Raw genomic sequence first — 12,100 nt, forward strand, 5'->3', positions numbered from 1 at the left:
TGAGGACTTCTGCCCGCACGTGGGCGCGCCGGGCGCGGGGGCGCAGTGCCAGCGCTGCGACGCCGCCGACCCCCGGCGCCACCACAACGCCTCCTACCTCACCGACTTCCACAGCCAGGACGACAGCACCTGGTGGCAGAGCCCGTCCATGGCCTTCGGCGTACAGTACCCCACCTCGGTCAACATCACCCTTCGCCTGGGTAAGCGCCGCGTCCCCGGGCCGCCGTCCGTCGGGGTGCTGCGCGCCCTGGGCTGGCTGTGTCCCCACCCCAGGCTCCCCACGGTCGCTGGGAGTGTGGACTGATGGGCGCCCCTCGGGGCTGGCAGGGGCGGGCAGCCTCCGCCTCCGGGGAGCCCCTTTATACAGAGCACTGGATCCGGGGGCAAGGACAGTGCCCAATAACGGTTGTCCCTCCTAGCTCAGAGTTTTGTGGGGAGAGGGGGGGACCCATCCGGGGGTGGACTAGTCTGCGCTCCAGGGCAGGAGGTGGGTCGTCTGGTGGATTTGGGGGGATCGTGAGTCCCCAAGGCTGCGGGCAGTGCTGGGTGTGTTCTTGGGGGTAGGAGCCAAGGCCCTCGCCTCCAGGAGGGGTTAGCCTCTGACCGGGAGCCGAGCTTCACCTTGCTGTTGGGGGGCTGGACCTGATCTCAGGGCTGCCTGCCCCGCCCGTGCCTCCCTGGCTTCAGCCCGAGAGCCTTGGGCTCGGCGTCCCCAGGCTGGACCCAGGCCTTCACTCCCGACTCCTGCCCCGTTCAGGAATGGGAATATCCCTGCCCCCTTCAAGTCCAGCCTAATCCAGGTCCTCCTTGGGCCCCAGGCACCGAGCTAGGCACCCTATCTGTTGGGGGGGTGGGGAGGGCACTGGTTCATACTCCCTTGTCTGTGGGTCTGAAATCTCCCCAAGCTTTGAAAATACGAGTATTTTTATACTTCATTTTGGCTGCCAAACCTGACCAGAGGCTATTGATAGACCTTCTTTATCCTAGAGTGAATATTCATACATTTTGTAACTGAAATCTCATTTAAGTACAGCCTGTGGGGGTAAGCCCAGCAGGGGGTGTTAACACAATCCACGGTGTAAGGACTGCGTTATGTCTCTAAACTCTAAAAAATTGTGCATTCCAAAACACACCCACAGCCAAGCAGTTTGGATAAGCGGTTATGAGAAAGTATCCCCAGTTTTCAGATGAGAAGACTGAGGCTCAGAAAGGTTAAGGGTTTTGCCCAAAGACACACAGCTGTTAACTGACGGGATAGGAACATCCGTAGCCAAGGACAGAGCATAAATTCCTTTACATGAGCTCCACCCAGAAACAGAAATGGCTCTTCCTAGCCCTGGGGGACAGCATCTTGGGGAGGGCCGGGAAATGACATTGAAGCGAGGTGGGGGATGGGGACGGCACTGAGCCCCTCAGCAGAGCAGACAAGAAGTTCATTATCTGGGGCCTTGTCACCTTGCACCCGCCTGTCAGGACGGCTGGACGGGGCTGCTCCCTGGGGCGGGGTGACAGGAAACCAGTGGGGGAGGGAGTCTGGGGGAGCTGGCCTGACGGCTGGCGGAACCCCAAGGCCACAGGGAAGGCATCTGGGACAGGGTGGGGGCTGTGGGAGAGACACGCTGTTCCGTGACCGAGGGGGGGTGGCTGATGTGTTACATGTGTCATTGGAACCCCGGGGGGGCAAGGGGCTCAGCCCGGGTTCAGACAAAGCGGGAGGGTGGGAAGCGCCTGGGGGTGGATTTGGGGGCCGTTCCCATTTGCGGAGCGCTTGTGTGCAAGGCCCTGTGCTTGGCGGTGTGACCTTGCTGGGCTGCGTGGGGGGCCCTTCCCAGCTGGGGACCTCACACTCACATCCACACACGTCTACGCACACTCATATGCTCACACCCACATATTCTCTCACATGTATACCCACATTCACATACCTCCACACTCACACATTCAGCTCCACACACATTTGCTCACATTCGTATGCACTCACACGCACTCACACCTACTCATACCTCCACACTCCCACTCAAACACTTACCTCCATACTCCCACACGCATCTGCTTGCACTCGTATGCACTCACACCTACTCATACCTCCACACTCACACACTTACCTCCACACTCCCACACACATCTGCTCACACTCGTATGCACTCACACCTACTCATACCTCCACACTCACACACTTACCTCCACACTCCCACACATATCTGCTCACACTTGTATGCACACACACTCACAGTCTACTCACACATGTATATTCACACCTACTCATAACCTCCACACCCCCACTCACACACTCACCTCCACACATCTACTCACACTCGTGCTCATACAGTCACACACATCTACTCACATATGTACTCACACTTATTCATACTTCCACACTCACACACACACCTCCACACACCCATACAATCTACTCACACATCCACGTACATCTACTCATGCTTATACACACATACACTCATACACACCTACTCACAACTCACACACACACCTACTCACAACTCTCACACACATATGCTCACACTCAGTCATACCCACACATATCTACTCACATTCATATGCTCATCCACACACATCTACTCATGGCTCTCACATGCATATATTCACACTCATTCACAACCATACACATATCTACTCACACTCAGACACTCATCCACACACACTCACACACACTCACAGTCTACTCACACTTACACACTCACCTCCATGTACCCGTTTCCTCATATTCATACTCATAGTTATATTCACACACTCACCTCCACACCCCTCACACGTCTCCACACACTCACCCTCACAATCTACTCACTCACACGTTCACACTCACCATTCACACCCACGCACACACTCATGTACTCACACTCACACACTTGCTCTTTCACACTCCCAAACGCACACATGTGCACACCCACTCACTCAAACTGTCACCAGCAGACTCACACACGCTCACACACACACGCTCACACCCCTCCTTCCCCGAGCCGGTGTTCTGTCACTTTGCACAGCACCAGGCGCACAGGAGGGGCCCAAGAGGCCCTCATTCGAATCCGGAAAGGAGGCCTCCGTGAGTGGCGACGTCACCCCCTCGGCCCTGTGCCTCGGGCCCGGCTCAGGGTTCCCGTTCATCTGGTCTCAGAGACGGAACAGAGTAGAAATCGCAGAACGAGCTCTGGGCCCGGGCACAGCCCAGCCACCCACCGTGCAAACGCTGCCACACCCCTGTGCCCCGCGCCCTCCCCCGCACGGTAGGGCCCAGACCGCCGCCTCCCCACTGCTTGTGCAGGCTCCGCGAGCTCAGGTCGGCCACGTGCCTCCAGGAGCTGTGACGGTCCTCGTGTGTGGCCAGTGTCACTCGGCTGAAAACAGCTCAGGGCTGGGGGTGCCCTGGGGTGGCCTCTGCCCGAAGGATTGAGAAACGCTTGCCACGCTGGCTCCCCAAAGATGTCCTGACCCCCGGGGCCCTGTTTATGCACCAGGGGCGCCAGGGCCCCACAGCAGCCCCCCATTTAGCCTGTTTTGGGTTCCATTCAAGTTTGGTTTGTTCCTTGCTAAGCTGCAGATTGCATAATATCGGGGGCAGAAGTCTGGGCTGGTCAGGGTGTTCCCAGTGGAGGCCTCCAACCTCTCCCCCAGGCCCTCAGGCCACCTCTGCTGGCTCCATCCCCCACTCCTTGGGAGGGGAGAATGGGTGGCTGGCTCTGGCCTGGGGCCCCCAGAGGGAGTGGGGTGGGGGCGGGGGAGGGAGTGGGGGCCGGTCAGCCTCGGGATGGAGGTCGCCGTGTTCCCAGCCCCCTGTGAGCTTGCAGACATCTGTTCCAAATCCCAGAGTCGCTAAGCCGAGCCTTCCTGTCTGGGATGAAAGGCAGCAGCAGGGCCCAGGGAAGCCAGCAGGCTGGGGCCTGGGTCNAGAGACCCTATTCAGGAGGCTCCCACCTGGGACTAAGAGCCGCAACCAGCCTGATTTCTCTTCCAGGCGGGGATACCGAGGCCCCGAAAGTGAAGTCATTGTCCAGGGTCATGCAGCCAATAAACAGCAGACCCTGGGGGCCTGGCCTGACCGTGCCGCCCTTGGCAATGACAAGCCACCAAGTCCGGCCGGTCTGTGCCTTGCCTTTGAACACTTCCTCGGATGCCCTCATGCTCCCGCGCAGATGAGCTCCGAGGCCTCAGGAAGGGACAGTTTCAGGAACACAACAGGCCAGCTTGCCTGCCTCTCTCCAGCCTCGGGTCCCACTGCCGGAGGACAAGCCTTCTCCACGGGGCAGGCCAGGTGGCTGGCTGTTGACCGAGCCTCGGCCGTCCTGGCCTTGGGGTCTTGTCTGCCGGAGGGCGAGCTGGGCCCAGGGTGACGTGAATGAGGATTTAGGCTCTGGGGATACACGGTGGGGGGGGGTGTTAGCCGGCCTCCCTGAGATCTAAAGTGTGGCAGGAGCTGTCCAAAGACCAGAGGACGCTTCAGGCCGAGGGGACGGCTCAGGAGGCAGCCAGGAGACTGTGTTCTGGAGTGCGGGGGACAAGGAGACGTGGGGCCTGGCCTGGGCGGGGGCGGGACGTCAGGAGGACCCTGCCTGGAGCCCCGCAGCCAGCTGTGTCTCCTGAGTTTTGGCCGCATTGCGTCTTCCTGCCGGCCGGGCGGCCGTGTTTGCGTTGGCGGGGGCCGGTGCCGGGGGGCCGGGTCCCCCTTCCTTCTCCCAGGAGGTTCTGGCTGGAACGCGGGGCTCCATGCAGCAGGCCTGGTTTGCCTCCACCCACAGAAGCAGCCGCCGCTGCAGCACCCCCGGGCCCAGGGCTGTGACCCAGGATTTGCAGGGGTGGGCTCAGCTGCACTCCTACTCTGTGCTGGGCCCCGTGCCAGGCCCTTGGGATGCAGCGGCGGACCAGCCATTGTCTGCCCCGCTCAGCTTAGAGGTGGCCTCCTCCAGGCAGCCCCCCGCTCTTGCCCCCTTCACAGTGGACCACGCTGTCCTGAGGTGTGGGTTTGTCAGTGTCGATCGCTCGCTCCGAGATGCAGATGCCTGTTTTCACGGCTGCGCCGTGGCACTCGGCACAGGCCCCCCTGCGCAGGGGTGCTCGGTAAATGTGGGTCGGGTGAACGAGGGCAACAGCAACTAAGATCTTGTCGTGTACGTGCTGCGTGCGTAGAGCTGTTACAAGCGCTTTGCGGGCATTTGCTCCCGAGCCCTGTCGTTATGCCCATTCTGCACCCCTGCACCCCAAAATGGGAAAGGAAGGCGAGGCAGGGTGTCCAAGTCGCCTGCCCTGTTCATCCGAGGGAGGTGAGAGGTTAGGTGTTTTGCCCAAGGCCATGGGGCAGGTAAGTGGTGGAGCCGGATGTGAACCCCCGGACATCACGGCCACACTGCGTTTCCTCGCTGGGAACCCGGGAGCGGTGCACGAATGCACACGTGCGTAACTTCCCGGCCTTGCAGACACACCCCGAACGCCTAAGCTTGTGGCCTCAGCCCTCCTCCAGGCCTGGCCTGTTCCGGCCACTTCCCCCTCCCTTTCCCCGCTCCCCCTGACCTCCACGCCAGCCCTGCCACCAGGAATGCTCTGGCCGCGCCTACAGCAATCGTGCTGGGCATTCGGGACTCCCCCCTGCACCTTTCTCGTCTCCCACCTGAGCCCTCTTGACCGGGCAATTTGAACATCGTCCTCAAGGTCAGTCCTTGGATGTCACCTGGGCCTCAAGCCTAGGGTCCCAAAGTAAAGGCACTCAAGTTCACGGCAGCGCTATTCCCAACGGCCAAAGAGCGGAAGCCACCAGAGTGTCCGTTGACAGATAAGGAATAAGCTAAACGTGATGTAGACACGCAGTGGAATGTTACTCAGCCTTGAGAAGGAAGGAGATTCTGACACTTGCTGCAACAGGGAGAAACCTGGACGTGACGCTGAGTGAGATGAGCCACACACAGAAGGACAGAGGCTGCATGATTCCGCTTGTCTGAGGCCCCCCGAATAGCCTCGTTCATAAAGACAGAGAGGAGAAGCCTGGGTACCAGAGGCTGGGAGGGGGAGGGAGGGGGGAGCAGTCTCCAGGGTGAGGGCTCTCAGTTCAGGAAGATGAAAAGAATTCTAGAGGTGGATGGAGGGGGCGCTGCACAGCAGTGTGCATATACTTACCCCCGGGTGAGCTGTATGCTTACAAATGGTCAAGTTGCCAACTTTTAGGCATATTTCAAAGTAAAAAGTAAAGGCATTCTCCTCCCACCTCTCCATGCACCACGCAAGAAACCTGGCCGTCAGCTGTAATTCTTCCCTCCTTGGACTTCAGGCATTCACCAGAATTCTAGATCGTTCTTTGGAATATCCTTCGTGTTTGCTCTCCTCCCCATCATCGTCACCCAGCCCCTCATCTCTTCCTGCTTCATCGCAGGGGTCTTCCCGGGTTAGACAGTATGCTTGATGGTCTTGATCCATATTTAGGGGTTTAGCCTCTTGCTCGAAAGAGGAGAAAACTGTGACAGGCCCGGCCCTCAGTCAGCCAGGCTCTCGTGGGGATTCCCCAGCTTCTCATAGGAATCATTGTGCCCCAAATTGCCAAGAGCCAGGGTGGGGGAGGAAGACGGGAACAGGGGATGACCATGGCAGCGCCAAGCGATCCCTTCCCCTCCGCCCCCCAGGCTGGGAGCAGCTCTCCCCACCTGGTTCTCATGCCCGCAGTGGGCTGGGCAGCTTCGCCCACACATTCCCAGCTCAGCACCACCCCCACCCCCTCCGGGCCCCCCCCNGTTTTGTTTCCACTTTCCCAAAATAAGCCTCTGTGTTCCGAGCTCATTCTGCTTGGTCAGTGCCGGATGTGGGGGCCGGCTTGGTTTTATGTCGTTCCTGATGGGCTTTACGTCCCAGCTGGTTGGAGGGGACATGGCTTGGGGCTCGTGGTGCTGGTTTGGGCGGCCTCTGCGGTCTCCGTGGGTACCTGTGCCCCCTTTTCCTGAGCACAGCCCCTTCTCTCTGAGCACCCACATATTACTGAACAGATGGGAGCCCGGTTCGGGGCAGTGACTCCGGGGACAGACGAGCCCGCAGCTGAGTAGAGACTCAGCTATTTGCTGCGTGGTGTTGGGCGAGTCCCTGTCTCCTGCCAAAGCGTCAGGCTCTTTGTTAGTAAACCACGCGCAGTGATGGAACTGTCTGGGGATCTTGGCCGTGTGGTAGGAGTAAAGCACTTAGCACGGTGCCCGGCACCCAGTAGGTGCTCAGTAAATGCTGGCTGTTGTTAGACACATCCAGGGGTCGCAGCCTGCAGTATCAGTGGCATTGTCAGACCTGCCTGGCTCAACTCACTCACTGGATTATATAAACTCCTTGAAGGTATAAACCACACTTCGTCTTCACTCGCTCATGTGGCAAGCATTTATTGAGCACCTGCTGTATGCTGGGCACCGTGCTCAGCTCGAAGGATTCCCATCCCCTGTTCCACGAGGGTCACAGACTAGTGGGAGAGATGGGCGGGTCTTTCTAGAACAGGATGATGAAGCCCAAGGAGGCCGGGGGAGCACTGAGGGACCACCCGCACCCACAGCTCTGGGGGCAAGTAGCCCTCGGCCAGCGATGGTGGGAAGAAGGGCGTTCCACGTCAGGCTGAGGTTGGGGCGTGTGGTCAGTCGGCTAAGCCAGAGGGATGAGCAGGGATGCAGGGGGCCAGCCAGGTGAGGAGCTGAGAGAACAGCATGCAGGTAGAGAGAACAGCATATTGGGCTGTTAGGAGGTAAGATCTGTGTGCTCCCAAGCAGTGTCCCCACTTAAAGGTGGGGGGGGTGACATTTTGGCCCAGTTTACCTGGAGGGGACACACCTCTCTTCCACACTGGAGCTCGCCAGGCTACGGGCTAATGCCGCACATTTAATTCTCATTGCTATTTAGAAGATCTCGGGGCCGCTTCCTTCCCGAGCCTTTGGGTTGCCTTTGGCAGAAACCTTTTCATCACAAAGCTGGGATTAAGTTGTTTTTCTTGGCCCTTCTAATTAACTCTTGTAATAGAAAGTCCCTGCCGAGGCTCTGTGATGTTCCGGTGTCTTCTCTCACCTCCCGGCTTGGCAAGGAAGAGGCAGAGCCGTGATGGTTCCTAGTGCATGCTGTTTCTCTCTTGCACGAAAACCCAGTGACTGCCTTCTTCCGATCATGCTTCTAGCTGCTGGTCACCTTTTAAGTGGCTCCAAGCTCCCCTCCCGCGAGGTGTCTGGCTGCTACATGTTTACGGAGGAGTCTGGGCCGTCAGACCCACAGCCGCCTCCGCCCAGCGTGCTTTCGTGAAGGCCCACATCTGGGCTCCGTCCCTGCCTGGTTCCGAAGCCTGAAGCCTTCTCGGTACAGAAGCAGCTACCAGACACTCACTTGGTTTGCGACACATGCTTCCTTTTCAGGTCCTTGGAGTTAGGATGGCCAGCCGTGATTTTTTTTTAATGTGTTTTCTCCAGTTTTTCAATTAGAACAAGCTTTGCTTTTTTAAAAATGTTTTTATTATTTAAAAAAATGTTAATGTTTTATTTATTGTTGAGAGAGACAGAGCGTGAGCAGGGGAGGGGCAGAGAGAGAGGGAGACACAGAATCTGAAGCAGCTCCAGGCTCCGAGCTGTCAGCACAGAGCCCGACACGGGGCTCGAACTCACGGACCGTGAGATCATGACCTGCGCCGAAGTCAGAGGTTTGGCTGAATGAGCCGCCCAGGCGCCCCTAGAACAAGCTTTGTGAGAGAAAAATCAGGAAAATGTAGAATAGTTGAAAAGTCACGCTGACTCTTCGGATGTCTCTCTCTCCTCTGCCTGTTCTTTGGGAGATTTTAAAATACAACCTGATGATTCTGAACATAGGATCACATGCCTTTTTTTTTTAAATTTTTTTATGTTTTTATTTATTTCTAGGAGAGAGAGAGACAGCGTGAGCAGGGGAGGGTCAGAGAGAGAGGGAGTCACAGACTGAAACAGGCTCCAGGCTCTGAGCTGGCAGTCAGCACAGAGCCCGACGCGGGGCTCGAACCCACAAACCGCGAGATCATGACCTAAGCGAAAGTCGGACGCTTAACCGACTAAGCCACCCAGGCGCCCCTGATCACATGCCTTTCTAGTCAACATTTTGGCTTAAGCTTTTCCCCATGGATTACAAGCTCATTGCCAGCAGTCTCTTTGGCTTCGGTCCCCCCGCGAAATTATATCGAATCACGTATTGGGCTCTGATGGTTCCGGTTTTCCTCCATGCTCTAAAAATAGCCTGGATGGGCATTTTCCTGCATTAGGGCTCCTTTTCTTGTTTAAGTTACCCAAAGCGGGAAGCTTTTACCAAAGGCAAGGAGCATTTTCACAACGCTTCATCCATGCCACCAAACCGCCTCTCCGAAGAGCCTGTGTATGTAGATTTACGTTCCCCGCTTTTTCTTTGATTGTGTTAAATATGCACAACGTAATGGGGCGCCTGGGTGGCTTAGTCGGTTAAGCGTCCGACTTTCGCTTAGGTCATGATCCCGCGGTTCGTGGGTTCGAGCCCCGCGTCGGGCTCTGTGCTGACTGCCAGCTCGGAGCCTGGAGCCTGTTTCAGAGTCTGTCACTCCCTCTCTCTCTGACCCTCCCCTGCTCACGCTGTCTCTCTCTCTCCTAGAAATAAATAAAAATATTTAAAAAAAAAAATATGCACAACGTAAAATCGGACCATCTTCGAGCGTACAGGTCTCTGGTATCAAGCACGTCTGTGTTGTGTGACCGTCACCACCGTCTACCGGCTTCTNTGCCCTCCTTACCATCTCTATGAACTTGACAACTCATACATGGTGGGATCATAGTATTTGTCTTTGGTGACTGGTTTACTTCACTCAGCATAGTGTCCCCAAGGTCCATCCATGTTGTAATTAACGGGTGTCAGGATTTCCTTCTTTTCAAGGTTGGTGTGGATAGAACATCCTTTGTTTATCTATTGTCCGTTGGTGGTACGTGAGTTTTCTCTTTACCCTCTGGCTACTGTGAGTGCTGCCGCTGTGAATATGGTGTGCAGATACCTGTTCGAATCCACGCTTTCAGTTCTTTGGGCTATATACCCATATTGCTGGATCAAACGGAAATTCCAGTGGTGAGGAAATGCACTGTTTTTTCATAGCGAATGCACCCTTGGATGTTTCCACGAACCACGCACCAGGGTTCAGTTTCTCTGCATCCTCGCCAACACCTGTTAATATGTGTTTTTTCCTCTCTGATTGTGGCCATCCTAATGGATGTGACATCCAGTTTTTTTTTTTTTAACAGTTTAAATTTTTTTTTTTTTAATGTTTTTTTTTAAATTTATTTTTAGGAGAGAGAGAGAGAGACAGCGTGAGCAGGGGAGGGTCAGAGAGAGAGGGAGTCACAGGCTGAAACAGGCTCCAGGCTCTGAGCTGGCAGTCAGCACAGAGCCCGACGCGGGGCTCGAACCCACGAACTGCGAGATCATGACCCAAGCAAAAGTCGGACGCTTAACCGACTAAGCCACCCAGGCGCCCCAACATCCAGTTCTTAAAAATAGGTGTAACAGCTTTATGGAGATATAATTCGCCATACAATCCACCCATTTGTTAATTAAAAAAAATTTTTTTAATGTTTTTTATTTATTTCTGAGAGAGAGAGAGAGACAGCATGAGCAGGGGAGGGTCAGAGAGAGAGGGAGACACAGACTCTGAAACAGGCTCCGGCTCTAAGCTAGCGCTCAGCACAGAGCCTGACACAGGACTCGAACCCACGAACCGTGAGATCATGACCTGAGCTGAAGTTGTCCACTTAACCAACTGAGCCACCCAGGCGCCCCCCATTTGTTAATTTTTTAAATGTTTATTTATTTTTGAGAGAGAGACAGAGCATGAGCAGGGGACCGGCAGAGAGATAGAAAAGGAGACACAGAATCGGAAGCAGCCTCCAGGCTCTGAGCTGTCAGCACAGAGCCTGATGCAGGGCTCAAACCCATGAACCATGAGATCATGACCCGAGCTGACCTGACTCAGCCTACTGAGCCACCCAGGGGCCCCTCAAACCACCCATTTGAACTGTACAGTTCAGGGACGCCTGGGCGACTCGGTTGATTAAGCGTCCGACTCTTGATCTCAGTTCAGGGCTTGATCTCAGGGTCATGAGTTCAAGCCCCACATTGGGCTCTGTCCTGGGTGTGAAGCCGACTTTAAAAAAGATAAGTAAAGGGGCGCCTGGGTGGCTTAGTCGGTTGAGCGTCCGACTTTCGCTTAGGTCATGATCTCGCGGTTCGTGGGTTTGAGCCCCGTGTCGGGCTCTGTGCTGACTGCCAGCTCAGAGCCTGGAGACTGTTTCAGTCTGTGACTCCCTCTCTCTCTGACCCTCCCCTGCTCACGCTGTCCCTCTCTGTCTCCTAGAAATAAATGAAAACATTAAAAAAAAAATTAAAAAAAAAAAGTAAATAAAATAAAGTGTGCAATTCAGTGGCTTTTAGTCCGTTCATAGAGTTGTGTACCCATCCTCACAGCCACTTTGGGAGCATTTCATCACCCCCAAAAGAAACGCTGTACCCGTTAGCAGTCCCCCCCCACCCCCCATCACCACTTCTCTCCCTAGACCCTGACAACCACGAGTCTACTTCCTGTGTTGCCGATTCAGGACACTGAGTGCGAGTGGAATCCTACAATGTGTTGACTTTTGTGACTGGCCGCCTTCGTTTACCGTGCTGTTGTTGAGGCTTCTCCACGTCACAGCGTGCATCCGAACGTCATTCCCTTTTGCTACCAAGTAATCGTCCATCGTATGGCCCGCCACATTTTCGTGGTTCACTTACCAGCTGACAGACACTTGAGTTGTGTCCCCTCCTCGGCTGTTATGAGTAATGCCGCGGGGAACGTCCGTGCGCGTTTGTGTAGACATGTGTTTCCATTTCGCTCGGGTCGGTGCCCAGGGGTGAGGTGGCTGCGTCATTTCCATGTTAACCGTTTGAGGACCCGCCGGGCTGTTCTCCCATGGCCGCCGCCATCTTGGATTCGCACCAGTGTCTTCACCTCCTCCACCATCATCGGTCACGATTGTAGCGTTCCCAGCGCGCGGGAAGTGGTAACTCGTTATCGTTTCTGGTTTGCGTGTCCCCCATGGCTGAGGACGTGGCGCCCCCGCTCGTGTGCCTTCCGGCC

The 12,100-nt window shown here is 55.9% G+C and overlaps 1 protein-coding gene across 1 annotated transcript in view; it reads left to right on the plus strand.

The window, feature by feature from the left end:
• The window catches only part of LAMC3 (laminin subunit gamma 3), a 75,612-nt gene that overhangs the window by 15,050 nt on the left and 48,462 nt on the right, over positions 1-12,100 (plus strand). Inside the window, exon 4 of the mRNA XM_077768472.1 lies at positions 5-200. Within this exon, the coding sequence (XP_077624598.1) occupies positions 5-200 (196 nt within the window). The remainder of the gene's footprint in view (positions 1-4; positions 201-12,100) is intronic.

The sequence above is a fragment of the Crocuta crocuta genome, unplaced genomic scaffold (genome assembly GCF_008692635.1).
Source record: "Crocuta crocuta isolate KB4526 unplaced genomic scaffold, BGI_CrCroc_1.0 scaffold35, whole genome shotgun sequence".
Lineage (NCBI taxonomy): Eukaryota > Metazoa > Chordata > Mammalia > Carnivora > Hyaenidae > Crocuta > Crocuta crocuta.